The sequence below is a fragment of the Cervus canadensis genome, chromosome 1 (assembly GCF_019320065.1).
Source record: "Cervus canadensis isolate Bull #8, Minnesota chromosome 1, ASM1932006v1, whole genome shotgun sequence".
Classification (NCBI taxonomy): domain Eukaryota; kingdom Metazoa; phylum Chordata; class Mammalia; order Artiodactyla; family Cervidae; genus Cervus; species Cervus canadensis.
In genome coordinates, this window is record NC_057386.1 from 11,184,313 (window position 1) to 11,200,727 (window position 16,415).

At 48.5% G+C, this 16,415-nt stretch overlaps 1 protein-coding gene across 2 annotated transcripts in view; it reads left to right on the plus strand.

Annotated features, from left to right (window-relative positions):
• RPTOR (regulatory associated protein of MTOR complex 1) overlaps positions 1-16,415 on the plus strand; it is a 314,811-nt gene that overhangs the window by 210,861 nt on the left and 87,535 nt on the right. For both annotated transcript variants that reach the window (XM_043462839.1, XM_043462849.1), the window contains exons 8-10: positions 1,773-1,873; positions 2,386-2,530; positions 11,540-11,615. In XM_043462839.1, the coding sequence (XP_043318774.1) occupies positions 1,773-1,873; positions 2,386-2,530; positions 11,540-11,615 (322 nt within the window). The remainder of the gene's footprint in view (positions 1-1,772; positions 1,874-2,385; positions 2,531-11,539; positions 11,616-16,415) is intronic.

Sequence of the window (16,415 nt, forward strand, 5' to 3'; positions counted from 1 at the left end):
GGAGGGTACAGGTGAAAGAAACTTTAGTAACGAAATGTGTCATGGACTTGATGCTCTGTGCTAGACCTTTCTTCATGGTCCTGCATTGCTGACCCAGATGGCTTCCAGAGTGGGTTGGGTTTTGCTGTTCCTTAGGATCAAATACAGAAAGGAAAACAGGAACAAGTAGTTTCTGAAGTGATTTAATCCTGAATGATGTGGAAAGAAAGGGAAGTGGGATTCTCTTCCCAGTTGTCTTCCATTCCGGGCTGCCGAATGCAGAAGGTGGGTCTCGCGATGATTGGTTGATTGTTAAGTGTGAATGATTCCCAGGTTGTCTGGAATCAGTTGGACAGATGACTTGGTTGTAATTTCATGATGAGCTTAGTGAAAAAAATATCAGGAGAATTTTCAGGAGATCTTTGTAATTATCTGCCAGTGGTTGTCATAAGGTGAGGATTTTCAAAACCCACCTAAATGCATACTGATCTCCACCTGACAAAGAGTGGCCTCCGCTCCTCCGATGGCTCAGCTGTGTCACTTCACCTGACTCAAGGGGTACTGTTCATGCCCCTGACATCCTTGGTCTTAGTTTGAAAATAAACCTCAGCAGACCTTCCTTCATCCAAGAACGCTGTCCTGTCTCCACCAGCTGCCCACCAGCTGCCAGGGCAAGGAGGCGGGTGAGTAGGGAGAATGTTGCCACTGCCTCACTAAGGGGCTTTCCTCCTGATCAGCTTTCCTTGGGGGTGTTCTGTGTAATTATGTCAGCATGGTTATTTGTCCCACTTCTTTACTTAATGTTACAAAGCAGTCTTTTCCCCGTATCATTAAAATATTCATAAACAACAGTTTACTAGCTTGTAGTTATTTCATTGTGGTTGTTCCATAATTAATCTTTTCTTTATTATTGGTCACATAGGTAGTTTCTGCCTTTTCACTGTTATAAATAAAACACTGGAAAAATATATCTTGTTTCCACATTTCTGGTTCAAGACTGATTCCTAGTTACTGATTACTGAAGAAAGGATACAGACCTGAAGGATTGTGCCACCATACACACCCAAGGTGTCGTATGTAAGTGGTCACAAGCAGAGCATCACTCAAGAGTGTTGCCTCGTTGTCCATTGGGTTTTGTCTTGCTATGTTCAGATTTCCCTGTGGGTTTGGGGAAGTAAGCCCAGCTCCCCTCACATGCCCCACGGGAGGCCTGGGCCACAGCTGGCCTGCCTCTCATGTCCTCACCGCTGGCATTTTCAGCCCAGCGATGCTTGCCCTGTAAACTTAAGAGGTAGAATCTAGGCCTAAGTAAGTTTGTTTGATGTTGAACAGGTGAATGTGTGGTGAAGAGCTGGGCCCACAGAGGAGGTCTGGCCTTTGCCCTTGGCTTCTGGGAAGTGACCTGTGGCGGGCCCGATAGGAGTGTCTTGATTTGGGTACAGGGCCAGTCCACCCAAAGGCTGAGAGCAAGCCTGTGGTGGGCTCCAGGGCCCCAGGGGCTCCCGTGGTCAGAGTTGCTTTGCACCTGCCATCACACATGAATGCTGGAGAGGCCACACCTGCTCCTTCTGTACAGATGGGGAGAGGAAGAAAGTGAAGTGGAGGCTGAACTTTAAGATGTGAAGTTGGATGCCCAGGAGTCTCAAAAATCCTGTGAGGCACAGAGGTCCTCCCAGCATGGCCAAGCCTCCCCCACCCCTGGTCTGATGTGCTGTCCCCTCACTCCTTCTTTTCCCACCTCCTTCTGCCTTCATCGCCTGTTTCTGTCGCTGTGGCTGTTTTGTGTTTTCTAGGATTCCTGGGCGGCTGAATGACAGGAGGACCCCCCTGGGCGAGCTGAACTGGATCTTCACAGCCATCACGGACACAATCGCATGGAACGTGCTTCCTCGGGGTGAGGCCACCCGGCCGTGGGCTGGCGGGAGGGCTGCTGCCCCAGAGTCAGGAGACTCTGGCCCTGGGATGTGCGAGACGTCAGAAGGGAGGACCATGTTCCCCTCAGTGAAGAAACCAGAGGGGATGGGCGGGAGAGAACAGGAACCCCAGAGGTTCTTCGAGGATGAAGTGCGTCTAGAGAAACATCTGCTTTGGCCCTTAGTGTTTTCAGGGCAGATTCAAGGCTCATCTGTCTTCATGGAACACACCATCCATATTTCTTACAACTGCAGTTACTACTGTAGTATAACGAGCATTTGTGTTTTTTGTTGATAGTTGCTTGGGTTCTGCTGTCTGTTCCAGTTACACATGTAACAGATGTAACAGATGTAGGTTACTGCCAGTGGAAAATGTGCATGTCAGTCCCAACCTGCTGGTGGCAAATTCTGATAGAAGTAAGTTTGTATATTTGGCTTTAAATGCTGAGCATGAGTCACTGAAGACAAATTCTTATCTTTTCTCTGCCCTCAGATCTCTTCCAAAAGCTCTTCAGACAGGACCTGTTGGTGGCTAGTCTGTTTCGAAATTTTTTATTGGCAGAAAGAATCATGAGGTCATATAACTGCACCCCCGTCAGCAGTCCACGCCTACCCCCCACGTACATGCACGCCATGTGGTAAGTGTTTCTTGCCAGACCAGTGTCAGGTTCTCTAAGGTGTGTGGTTTTTCCATTTCTTTCTTTCTTTTTTTTTAAATTTGGCTGTATCAAGTCTTAGTTATGGCACATGGGCTTCATTCCTCCAACAGCATGTGTGATCTTCGTTCTCCAACCAGGGATCAAACCCACGTCCCCTGCAGTATAAGGCGGATTCTTTTTTTTTTTTATTTTACAAGGCGGATTCTTAACCACTGAACCACGAGGGGAATCCCTCCCATTTCTGAGATAGTCCAAGTGTAAGGGAATTACCTGAGCAAAATAGGAAGACGCACCTCCAAGCATGGAGTCCTCCTGGGTCAGGCACTCAGCTCTTCCTGAGTCCCCTGCAGAAGGGCAGGTGTCTCTGAGGGTCGTCCAAGGCCTAACGGGACCAGCGCCTCCAGAGGCCCTCTGATTCATGGCTCAGATGGAGAGGGCCCAGGGGTGAGTTTCTGACTCTGTAAGGGTTGGTACTGAGGAAAGAAACTGCCAGCTGAGTTCATGAAGTGTGTCCAAGATTGCTCCAGAGATGGAAAACTGCTGGGTTCATGACCAGGTCATTTGCATGCTTATTTCATACATGTGTGCATGTATACACATACTCTCACACACACATGAGTGTGATCTTTATGACACTTTTATGTTGATTATAAATTTCCTTCAAAACTAGGTTACTGTTCCTTACACTACTGCTAGTAGTAAGCACAATATTATAACAACATCAATGGAAATTGTCTTGAATCTAGACATTATATCTGAAGGCATTTGGTTTCTTCCCATTTCCATACTTTTGTGACACAAGCAGAGTTTGAGGACGTACTGAAAAGGGGCAGTAACAAAGGAAAATGAGCCTTAGTTATATCCATCTGGGAGAAACCCTAATGCAAAATATTTTAGAAGAGTAGTTCACTTCTATTTAACCCTAAAAACCACTTCCCTGATACTGGGAAAGATTGAGGGCAGGAGGAAAAGAGAGCAACAAAGGATGAGATGGTTGGATGGCATCACCGACTCAATAGACATGAGTTTGAACAAATTCTGGGAGATAGTGAAGGACAGGGAAGCATGGCATGCTGTAGTCCATGGAGTCACAAAGAGTTGGACATAACTTAGTGACTGAACAACAGCAAAAACCACTTTATGATGTATTTTCAGGTTTATTTGGAGTGGTGGTTTTTTTCTTTTTAAATATGTGCATGACCACTTTCCCCTGACTCTGGAAACCCTGAGAACCAAGAAGGAGGTGGTAAACTCCCCACCTCTCATCCACTTGAGGAATATCAGAAATTAGCATTTTTATGTATGAGATAAATCAAGATGCACTATGCTGCCGAAGCGCCAGACTGTAAACAGAAATCAAGTTAAAACATGCCTCATTCATATCCTTTGTAAGAGCTTGTAGCATAAACTAGAGAACAAGTTACAGAGAAACAGAGGAATAGGGGCAGACCGCAGTGGAAGAGTCACTGTGCAGCTGTTTAGATCCTGTGAGAACAGACTGGCAGAACAGCCGATGCAGCTTCCTTCCCTCCATGAAGATTAGAACTAGGAGCGGGGGTTGGGAGGAGGGGGTTGAAAAGCCTCTCTAATGCTTAGGATGAATAAATAGAAAGAAGATCCACATTTCTGGAAGAGGAGATCCTCAAAACAGCCTTATCCTGGGGGAAAAAAAAAGCGATGCCTTAAGTTCTATTACTTTTGAACCAGGTTTTTATAAAATATGTATTATTAAAGAGGAAAGAAAAAGGGAAAAGAGCTGAACAGGGGCAGTGCTGTGTCTAGTCATGGATAGAAAACTATTTAAACCACAGGAAATGGACCTCACACCAGCCACCCAGTGTGAAAGGCTTCCTGGGCTACTGCAGTCACTTGGGCTACTGGCCAAGCAGATCCCCCAGGAGACGGAAATACAGGATGGACAGAGGGCACAAACTTTTAGCAAGAAGCAGCCTAAGTCCTCTCCACCTTGTTGCCCACCCAATAGCAAGTCTTTGGGATAGTTGTCTTTGTGTGCATGTTTCTCTGGATTTGAAACTGCCTCTTCTAAGGTGTGCTCAGCTGCATAGAGTAATAAACAGCGTGTGGTCCTGGAGAAGAGAAGAAGGACCAGAGCCAGAGCTGAGAGCAGACAGAACAGGCAGGGAAGATGGCAGCAGGAGAAGGAGACCTGTAGAGGAAGCACCCAGAGAGCACAGAACGGAACAGTGATACCTGTCTCTCTTCATCAACCTACAGATCCTTCTCTAGTATTGGCCTCTTAGAACATGTCTGAATCCTGGAATTTGCATAAATGCTGTTTAATACAAGGTCCAGATTCTAACAACAGCATCTCATAGTCCTGCCCATCTCTTTTATTGATTTCCATGCCCACCTCGAAAACTAGAAGTATGGCCCTCTCACCTGCGAGTTTAGCTCTCCTTGAATCTCATAAAACAGATCCTCATTTGTATATATTTGTTGTGAAGAGAAACGTGAGCTAATACAGCAACCCACAGAGGCCCAGATAAGTGCAGGGAAAGTTCCTCTGGTCTCCCAGGGCATGTGAAATTGCTAGCAGTCATAAATGCACCTTTGGGTCTTTCTGCTTGCCTGGTTCCAACCTGCCTGCACACTCCAGGCTACCTCTGCAGCTGATAAGCTCCCTAGGACTTGAGTACAGTCTAGTCCCTCAGGCTGCATGGTCCGCCATCCTGCAAAGCACTGTCTGTAGCCTGATACCCTCCCCGCTCCCTTTTAGGCAAACTCTGGTTGTTGCATGCTGGGTTCCATGGGAGATGGACTCAGAGGGGTCAATGAAGGATGCTGTGAGGGAAGGTTCCTGGGATCACCTCCCTGGATGGGGAGGCAGCCTGACCCCTGACCTGACCTTGACCAGCACATTCCCTACCTGGCAGTGTTGGACCCTGACACCTCCCACTTCACTCTAGCCCCTGCTGCCCCGTCCACTTTGCATCCACCCATCCCAGCTCAGGAGGAGGACTGAGCAGGTTGCTGAGGAAGAACCAAGGAACAGGACTGGTGAGACAGTCAGAGGCTCTGACAAGGAAAGCTGTCAGAATGTTAGCTATAAGAAGGGAAGCCAGAGGCAACCCCAGTACCTAATATAACCAGGATGTAATTGAGATACATATACTTGAAAAAATTCAAGCCATCTTAAAATTTTGTTTATCAAGATTATTTATTCTTATGCAAAATACATGTTAAATGACAAAAACAGAACACCAGACTGTATCAGCAATATAATTACTTTTACGTTATGCATGGGGAAAACGACTAGGTAGAATTATAACAAGATGCTAATGGTGTTAATACCAGAACCAGAGGATTGGAGTGAGAATGCTCTCTTTTAAAAGTTGATAGATATTACTTCTGTAATTAAAAATCTACATGTAGATGTTTTAAGCCTTTGAAACACTAAAGCTATTTTTTAAAATTAAGTCATTAAGGTTGAGGTATTCCTTGTCAAAAACACAAAACTGGAGACAGAAGAATCATTGGATGCTTCTTTGCATGAAAAAAAAAAGTATAACTAGTAGAACTCCCTGACGGTTAGTACCTGCACTTGATCTCATTTGGTATTTGATATTTTTTAAATGTTGTGGAAAGAGCTCATTAAAACCCTAAATTGGAAATCACTCAGATGTGTTTGACTCCATCCTGTGTTTGTTACTATACACGGGATTGCTACTAGAACACCAATTGCAGCAATGATTTAATTTAGCTTGTAGTTGCACACTCACTATGCACAGGGCACTGGGAGACCTTGTAAAGATCATTGTGAAGATCATTAACAAGCCATTCTAGGAAAGGTATGAAGTAATGCCTGAGCATTTATTGAATATCAAGCACTGGTGACCCAGCCTGGACACGTTGTGTGTTCCCTGGTGGGCATCAAGCCCTCACACATGGCCCTTGTGTCACCATAGACATAGCCTCAGGGTTGGACTGTGTGGGTCCTAGTGTCGTGTCCACCACCACTTATGGGAAGAGCTCCATCAGGGTGTGGGCATGAAGAGAGGGCTTTTCAGAAACATGCAGGGTGCAGAGCAGGCTGGCACCCAGAGTATGTTCCCCCCTGGGGTGGAAGGAAGGGCCTCAGGCAGTAGGAAATCTCTCCGTCCCTCATTTGCTCCCGTGGCAGACGCTTCACGTCCTGTGAGGGCTTCGATGGGGGAACACACAGACCTCAAAACGAAAGGCGGGGGAGTTGTCAAGGAGTGTGGTGGTGTGGCGAGAGCCAGGCTGCATCATGTGCATCGTGGAGCCCCAACTGCAGCTTTTAAAGAGCAGCCAAAAATCTGTATTCTCATCTATAATTTCCTTGTTTAAAATGTTGGTGTCTAATATAGCATTTAAAAAAAAAACATTCTGAGGGCCAAACTAAATGCTTGGGGACCAGATGCAGCCATCAGGCTGTCCAGTAGGGGCTCTGGGCCAGGCCGGGATGCCCTGAGTTTGAAATTGGGAGTACAGCTTCTTGGTGGCCCAGGGACCCTGAAACGCTTGGTAACCATGTGCAGGGCTTAAAGGTGGGGTGGGGCCAGGCTGCTCTCCTCACCCAGGTCTTGGCATGGCCTGTCCTGCTCTGCGTGTCCACAGCCAAAGGTTCTCCAAGTGGGAATCTTTTTCTGAAATCTAATATCATGGCTTCCAATCTTTATATTCTGAGAAATGCCAAATAGGTAAGTCTAAATTAGGGCTTTTCATACAGAAATCAGAGGAGATGAGATTTCACGGGAGGAGAATCACAGGGATGTAACACATCCTCCCCCGATGGGGTTCTTCCTAACAGTGCCAGCTTGAGCCTGTAGCCAGATAAATGTTAGTCAAGCCCGTTAAAAATGTTGAAAATTATACCATTAACCTACTTTGATCCGGAATCAAATATAAAATCAGGCTTTAGATTGAAGAAGTAACATGCTTGTAGGAACATCATCATGCAGTGAAAGAGAGAAGTGTCAATCAGAAGCCAGATGGCAGGTCCCTGAGACATAGGGACCAACCAGAGCATCCGGCACCCTCTCAGCATGGGGTTTCTCTGTAGAAGCAGCCCCACAGCCTGGGTCTCCAGAGGATGAGCCTCCCCACTGATCAGAGGGACAGCGGCTCCTCCTGGAGGGTCATGGCACTTGGGCTAGGAATTTCACAAGCCCTCCAGTTGGACCATGCTACCATGTTGTAGATCTAGGGAGTAGAAAAGCACTCAGCATGGGTGATAACCTTTATTTATTTATGAAATCATTCAGAACTGTCTCATACCAAGTCAGAGACCACAGATACTTGGTATAAACGCCGGGTCAAGCAGCTGCATACGGCATGCAGCCACATCAAGGGACCCTGACTTGCTTAGGATGGATAGACTCCCAGGTGTTTTCCCTCCTCACCTGGAAGTAGACAGAGGTAGTGGTTAGAATACCAGTTAGTTGGTAACACCAGATCCAGTGGCTTTACAAGAATACTGGTTAGGTGGTAATACCAGATCCAGTGGCTTTACAAACCGGAGTTGGTTCCTCTTTCCTGTATAGCTAAGTGGCTCACTTGAGCATCACAGGTCTCCACTCTCCCCAGCGGCTGTGTGTGGCACCTGGTCTATGGAAGCTGGGGTTGTGATCTCCATCATGGGTAGCAGGCATCCAGCTCACAGTCCTATTCTTAGGGGAGGTGGGAGAGCTGTGATGCAAAGGCAGGAGCGTGTGAGGCCTGGAAACCAGAAAGATCATGCTCTCCTGCACTCGGGTTCACCAGCCACTCCTGAGGTCTAGGCTCCTGGCCAGTGAAGCATTGCCATGGGCTTTTAGCAGAGCTCATTCAGGTGATGAAACCTTCGACAACAATGCCCACAGCTCTTTCTCCCACCTGGTAAATTGACCAAAGTCTGTTCGTCCCTAGGGAGTGCACAGCCAAGGTAGTTGGAAAGAGCATTCCGAATAAATAATTTACCGTCTAGTTACTGTGTTCCTTGGGTGGTGATGGAGAGGCTGAATTTTCAGCAGGGGGAGGCAGGGAACAAAGCCTAACAAAAATTGAGGTTAAAACATGAAGTCATACGCGTTCACACTTTGCTTCAGGCGGGGGGCGCCGATGATGAAATGCTCAGCGCCCGGCTCCTGTTTAATTTTTGATGTGAAGCCATCGGGGAGCCGTTCGCCTTCACTTTCAATTTCAGCAGGTCCTGAAACCTTGCGTTCCTCCACGGTAATAACCTGTGTATTCCTTCCCATCAAGGGAGCCTGGCTGACTGACTGATCAGTGCAGATGGAGCCGGGTGCTCTTGGAAGGCTCTCCTCACGGCCCACTCCTTGGGCGCCTGCCATCTTAGGCCCGTTTCCTGAAAACTCGAGCTCTTGCCTGGATGGCACGTTCTCCAGGCCGTGATTCATCGGCAGCCCACGGCTCAGGGCCCCACTGCTCTGAGCCTCGGGGGCGGGGAGCCCGGGGTCCTCCCTCCGGGGGGGTACAGCTGGCGCGGCTGGTCCCAGGGGCTGTGGGAAGTGCGAACGCAGACACCTCCCAAGTTCTGCACTCGCCTGGGTGCCAGCAGCCCCCCACCATGGCTCAGGGTTTTAAGGACTCACTTTCCCACTTTCCCTTAGTGAGAATCCCAAATTAAGACTCTAAGTTCGTTTGATTTTACCCTAGAAAATGTAGCCAGTTTTAACCAACTGAATAGATGCTCAGCAGAGTGTACCTTTGTGCTGTTGAAAAGGCTGCCCTATGATCAAAGGCTTGATAAGAACTCTGAGGTCCTCAGCCTGACCCTTTCCTTTTGTACAGTCAACAGTCACAGGCCCTAAAGAAAGACTGGCTTGCCCAGCGCCAGCCTGCCGCTCTCTCCCGCCCCTGCCTGGGGCTCACTGCAGCCTCACTGCGTGCTGGTAGTCTGATTGGCCTCTTGGTGTCAGGCAGGTCTTCAGTGCTCCCCCACATCCTCCCTCCTCCCTTGTCCTCCTCAGTGCCTTGAACAGAGGCCCTTGTCCCCATCCCCTCTCACTTAGGCAGCTGTGCCCCTGCAGACAGGGCCCCTCCTTGCTCCCGGTGAAGCAGGCGAGACACCTCCTTCCTTTCAGGCCAGGAGTCTCCTCTGAGCTGCTTTTCTGGCACAGAAACGTGCAGCTGGCAGAGGACTCGACCCTCCTCCGTGGCTAGACCCAGGTGGGAGCCAGCCCTTAGGAGGTGGCAAGCCAGACAGCCCACACTCCTCAGACGATTGTCGCCCAGGGCCTGCTGCAGCTTCGTCGGGTTTTGTTTCGCTCTTTGGAGAGGTCTGAGGGCAGTTGGTCTCGCCAGGGCAGCCTAGTCTCTGATACTTTGTCTAGGACACCCCAGCAGGGATATCATTAATGGTTTACAGCTCTTCTTGCCTCCTGAATTTGAGGAGATGGTTCTGAAAGAAGGCATGGAAGCCTGCTATACAGAAGGCACAGTTTCCTGGTGCCCCCCTACAGTAAAGTGGCTGTATCAAGACCACCAGCTGCCCCAGACCCCCCTGCCCACAGCACCTCCCCCGTCTGGTGCTCACTTTTCCTCTTCTAACTCCTGAAGTTGAAACTTTTAATTTGATTAAATTCAATGAATCTTCATAGAGCTTAATTACAATAATTGACTTTGCTTCTGTCTTAACAAAGTGTAAGCGGCTCCCTCAACGCCACAGAATAACCATCTCGCCTACAGTCTGGGCACTTATTGAGCATATGGGAGCTATTTATTGCCCATACTTTGAGGCACTTTTGATTATCTCCTGATTGCTTCTTAATTAGATTGAAGGGGGAAGGGCAGGCTTGTGCAGAAGGGGCCAGTCTGGGCAAAAGAAAGATATTCCATATACTCGAAAGAGAGTTTTCTAGTCTTTCTATTCATCTTCCATTTTGTTTTTCTGGATGTTTTCCTTTTTCATTCCTATTTTGACCGTTTATGAAGACCCATGAGAAGAAACCTCTTGCACACAAACAGGCAGTTATTAGTGTAAATAAACCTAACGTGGAATCCTTGTATGTGTCAGGGCATTGTAGTAGGAGGAGATTGCCATACCAGAAACAAAATCCCTTGTTCAGACCATCACTTCCAAGAGGAGCACATTTCTAAAAGAAAGGGAGGTCTGAGTGAGAGAATCTTTATATCCTTGGGAATCCGCACTGAGATTGAGACCACAGAGAAAGGAAGAAACTTGTTTGTATCCAGTTTAGAATCAATGTTGGATGTTGCTGGGAAACAGCAGGCCTCTGTACATGTCCCTCGATGTCATCCACCCACTGAGGTCTTCACAGGACCCTGTACAGGAGACACAATCTTTAGCCTACCTCACAGGCAGTGAAACTGACTCTTGGAAGGTGATGCCATGACCCAGTGTGGCCTTCTCTTGCACATCTCATAGCGAGTGGAGCCAGGCCCAGCACCACAGGAAGTTGGAGAAGGTGATGGGGCCCAGCCATCGAAGAGGCTGCCACCTCCCCGCATACAGGGCACCACCCGTCTCATCCCCAGTGGTTTGCATTGGACACAGCTTCCCACCACCCACAGAGGGGTGCAGCGGCCGCAAGGACAAGGGGCAGTTCTAGCTGTGGGCCAAGGGAGACCCTTTCTCCCAGCCCCACCTGGCCTGTCTCTGGTGAAGCACCTCAGCCTGACCTCGGCCTTTCGTGGCCAGTTTGTGTGTGATGCCGCCCCAGTCCAGCCACCCAGAGCCCCAGCTGCCGTCAGTGTGGGCAGGCTGCCGCACTAGGTAGGCTCAAGTTGGGGCAGAAACTATTAGTTAGAACATGGACAAGGCCCTTTATTTTTCCTGAGCTCTTTCTCCTTTTAATTTGAAGAGAAAAGCTGTCATCAACAAAATGGCTTTAGAGTGCTGCCAGCCGAGAGTTCCTCGCCTCCTGTGCACCCCACTGGCAGCTCCACCCTGACTCAGCCGCTCATGGGCTCCTCTGCCGTCAGGGCCCCTGTGGGTGAGCCCATCAGTAATGCTTCGTGGGTCCCTGTCTGCTCTCTCCCCAGGCAAGCCTGGGACCTGGCTGTGGACATCTGTCTCTCCCAGCTGCCGACCATCATCGAAGAAGGCACAGCATTTCGGGTGAGTCCCATTTCCCCCCGACCCAGGGCATCCTGCTTGGTCCCTGCAGCTGTTTCTCTGGCCACCTGGCCTGCCAAGCCCCTGTTTGGGTGTCAGAGACAGCCCTCACCCACCTGGGAGAAGATTTATTAGCCAGAAGCTTAAAAGATTGCACCAACCAGGGGTTATTTAAAGTTAGATTATGAAATGGTGAGCTCTTAAAAATGTCTTCTCTATAATGTTGTTGTCTTGGGTCTGCTTTTCTTAATGTGCACTCCCTGATCCCAGATTCTCAGCCTTTTCACTGTGAACGATGCTTGAGACTCTCGGCCCTGAGGGGATGTCTGGTCACCAGGTGCTTTTCCTAGTTAGTGGTCTGGTCGTCCTTGAGTCATCTGGTTTCACTCATGGCTCCTGAGGCAAATTGCCTCTCCCTCTCCCCAGGGGACTTGTCCGCTGCTCACTAAGGGTCTCCTCTTGCCTCCATTCCCTATGCAGCCCCCGGTTTTATTCAAGATTTGCTCATTGGCTGGGTGTTTGCTGTGCATCAGATACCACATCTGGGTGCATGTGGGTGAGACCCAGTCCCTTCTCTCAAGAAACCCGTTAAAAAGAGAAGAACCACCCCTCAAGTTAGAACACAGTTAAACCTCCCAACTCTGATCCCCTGAGGGACCAGGCAGGCATTCAGGACTGGGGGTAAATGGGCTGGGGGGAGTGGGAGGCAGCAGGTGGCTCCAAGCCATCCCCTGAAGAGGATGGGGAGGGTGGGGCTTGCAGGTCGGAGTCATTGGCTTTTTCTCTCCACACCGTCTTCTCTGGTCCTGTTGAAGAGACTGCAGTGGGCAGCTCAGTTTCCTTATTTTTAAATGGGAATTATAGTTGTATCCAATTCAAGGAGCATGTGAGGACTGGAGGGCAGAGCATGGCAGATGGTACCTGCTGGACATGAGGGTTCCTGACCTTGGGTGTAGTCACACAACTTTGACTGAGGTCAGAGGCACCCACCTCTCACTGCAAAGGCTTTTCGTTCTTAGTGCACATCACGATCATCAGGGAAGCTTTTAACCTTACTGAGTCAGGGGCCTGGGTGTGTGTGTGTGTGTGTGTGTGTGTGTGTGTGTGTACGTATGTATATCTCAGAGGGAGGGGTGTATGTGCATGTATATTTGTGTGCATGTATCTTTAGGGTATGGGTGTGTGTGTTCTCTGTCAGGTGTGTGTACATGTGTGCATATCTGGGGCGGGGGGTGTTTTATGTGTGTGTGTTAACCCCTCAGATGATTTCAATGTCTCCAAGACTGGGGTACCTGGACTACAAGGTCCTTCCTCTCAATTTTGTCTTATCTTTCATCCCCTCCTTTATTGCTGGAACCTTTCCCATTTTATTATGAACGTTTTCAAACCTACAGCAAAGTTGGAAGAATTCTGCAGCAAGATCCCGTCTGCCCCCCGCTGGGTTCTCCACCAGCATTTGCGGTGCCCACTCCAGCAGCTCCCCCACCTCCACCCACCTTTCCTTTAATGCACTTGTAAGGAAGCCAAAACTGGCCTTGCATCTTGAACCCACAAGTGGGCGCCGGCAGGACCTTCACGTGTCTCCCACCCATGTATTTGATGTTGCCGGAAGGCCCTAATCCCTGAGGCAGTCACAAGTCTCCATAGGGAACAGTCCTGGACTCCTGCCCCTCACGAGCTCCACCTACACGGGGACAGGGCCTGTTAACACACACACGTGTTTGGGAACCTCGTTCAACTTGTGCTTTTTTTGTGCTCTGTGCCTGATTTTCATTTTACCGTCAGGGGGTGGGAGCTGCACACTCTCGGATAATGAAGTCCCACTGTTCCGTGTCCTCACCCCTCCTTCCAGTGCCAGGCCTCCTTTCAAGGGTCTTCAGCCTCATTTCTCATCTACTGGATTCAGGACTCTGCCTCTGGGAGCAATGTCACCAAACTGTGATGGGGAGGGATTCCTGATAGAGCCACATGCTGGCTTTTCATTCTTTTAAAAAAAGTTTCCATTCTTTTAAAAGCATAACATACACAGAGAAGACTGCAGGCATTGTATTGTGCAGCTTGATGAGTTTACAAGTTGAGTGCAGTCACATAACCAGCACTCAAATCATAACGTCAGCAGCCCCTTGAGGCCCCACCCTGGCCACTGCTTTCCCTGGGGCACGTGTTGCCCTGTGCAGTTTGTATTTTGGTAAATAGAATCCTTGTGTCTGGCTGCTTTCACTCAGCACTATTCAATCTATGCACTTGTAGCTCATTCCTGTTATAGCCCAGAAACCCCAAAGGTCATGGTCCATCCTGTGGACCTCACGAATTGTCCTGACCGCTGCCCAACCGAGACACTGGAGCCTGAGACAGAGAGAGAAATCAGTCATGCTGGGCCTGTCTTTATATGAAATTTTGATATTTTTTTCATAATGGATTTTTACCTTTATTTTTATTTTCTTAAATACTGCATGAAGTTTGTTTTTTTTTAAACCTCAATTACTGTGTTTTTTCTCTTGCCTGGTGAATCCCATGGACAGAGGTGCCTGGTAGGCTGCAGTCCATGGGGTCGCTAGGAGTCGGACACAACTGAGCGACTTCACTTTCACTTTTCACTTTCATGCATTGGAGAAGGAAATGGCAACCCACTCCAGTGTTCTTGCTTGGAGGATCTCAGGGATAGGGGAGCCTGGTGGGCTGCTGTCTATGGGGTTGCACAGTCAGACACGACTGAAGCGACTTAGCAGCAGCAGCAACTGTTTTTTGGTATCCCCTTAAATTTTGGGCCTGAGGTGGGTGGGCAGGTGTGGCCAGGTGCTGTTAATCCTTTGTGCTTGGGTACATTAGTGTCAGGTGTGCACTTGAGGAATGATATTTCTAGTTACCAGTTGTGCATGTTTTTAGTTTCAGTAGGAAAACTGCTGGATAGTTTTCCAAAGTGGTTGTGAGTCAATTTTCAGTCCTTTTCCATGATATATGAGAGTTTGTTTCATGTCCTTGTCAACATGTGATGTTTTCTACCTTTTTTTTTTTTTCCTTTTGGCTTTTCTGGTTCCATATGTAATGGTGTTTCATTGAGATTTTATCTTGCATTTCCCTGGTTAATAGTATTGAGCCCTGTTTCATATTTTTATTGGCTATTTGAATATCCTCTTTTATAAGTTGCCTGTTCAAGACTTTTGGTCATTTTTCTTTTGCATTATGCTTCTTACCAATTTGTAGTGGTTCCGTTTATACGCTGAATACAAATCCTTTGTTGCACATTGTGAATGCTAGTGGTAGTTTAGTTTCTCAGTCAGATCCGACTCTTGCAACTCCACGGATTGCAGCCTGCCAGGCTCCTCTGTCCATGGAATTCTCCAGGCACGAACACTGGGATGGGTTGCCATTTCCTTCTCTAGGGGATATTCCTGACCCAGGGTTCAAATCCATGTCTCTTTTGTCTCCTGCAGGCAGATTCTTTACCAACTAAGCCACCAGGGAGGCCCGACACAGATTGTGAATACCTTTTTACATTCTGTAGATTTCATTTTCACTTGTTTGATGTTTTTACTTGGTGAACAGAAGGTTCTTATTTTACCATACCCAGCTTACCAATGTTTTTCTTTTATGGTTAGGGCTTGTACCCGTTTAAGAAATCTTACTTACTATGAGACAGCCAGCATCAGTGTGTTTGGACCAGGGTCGGCCGGTAAGAAGAGCAGGAGTGTGTTGATATGAAGTAATTATCTTCCCTCCCCAGGGTGACAGCACAAGACAGGGTGGACTGGCCCTCAGGGTCAGGTGTGGCTCCTTGTGCCCAGAGATGGCCTTTCTGCTCTCAGTCCATCATGCCTGGCACCTGTTTTCAGACCCCTTCCAACCCATCTAACACGTGGACTGACCACCTGTGTCAGAATCATCCCCCTGAGGCCCAGGCCACGTGGTCACATGACTCAGAGCCTCCGCCCACTAGCTGTGAGTGCTGCTCCAGAACACTCATCCCAGGCTTTGCATCTTCCCCTCAAGAATCTACATGGTAGCTCTGATACACCGGGAGGTGGTCTTGAAGATTTGGCCCAAAACAATAGCTCTGTGAATCATCTCAGACACTCACAGGGCAGCTCTCGAGCTGTTCTGTGAAGTGTTACTTAAAATGCTGAGCCACGCTTATGCTAGGGACTGAGTTGATTTGTCACCGTCTCCGCAGCTTTAAAAAGCACGACAAACCTCACAGCACCCTTCAATGAGAAGGGCTTTTCCCTCTTTGTCAGCTTTAGGTGAAAAGATCAGGAGTGTTTGTCTGTCTTTGGGGACAGAGCGGCTTCTGCAGCAGTAAACCGCATGTTTGTATCCACAAGGTAAAACCAAAGTGAAGGAAAGGGGGAGAGGTGGAATTACCTGAGTTTCCCAACTTCCCTTTCCAGACTGAAGGTCCCCCTCACTCGGTACAGCTGGGGAGGGAGCACTTCACAGGACTATTGTTTTTAAACCAAGGGAGCACTTCACAGGACTATTGTTTTTAAACCAATCTGTGAATAACTCACACTTAACAGGAATATCACTTTGGGGGCTCCATTCCAATCCCCAGGTTGCCCTCCAAATTTGAGTAACTTCATGTACCCTGACTTCGCAAGAACATGAATTCCTGAGTGTGAAATTTCTCTGCCCAATTCTTTACGAGGGGCACCACGGCTCTGAGCCCCAGGCCCCTCTGCAGAGGGCATGGCAGGAGCGCCCCGGTCTGGCTCACAGCCTCACTGAGCCCAGCCCACCACTTGGAGTCCTCTACGAGCATGTGTCCACATGTGCCAGAACCTGGGGTCACAACCCACATCCCTG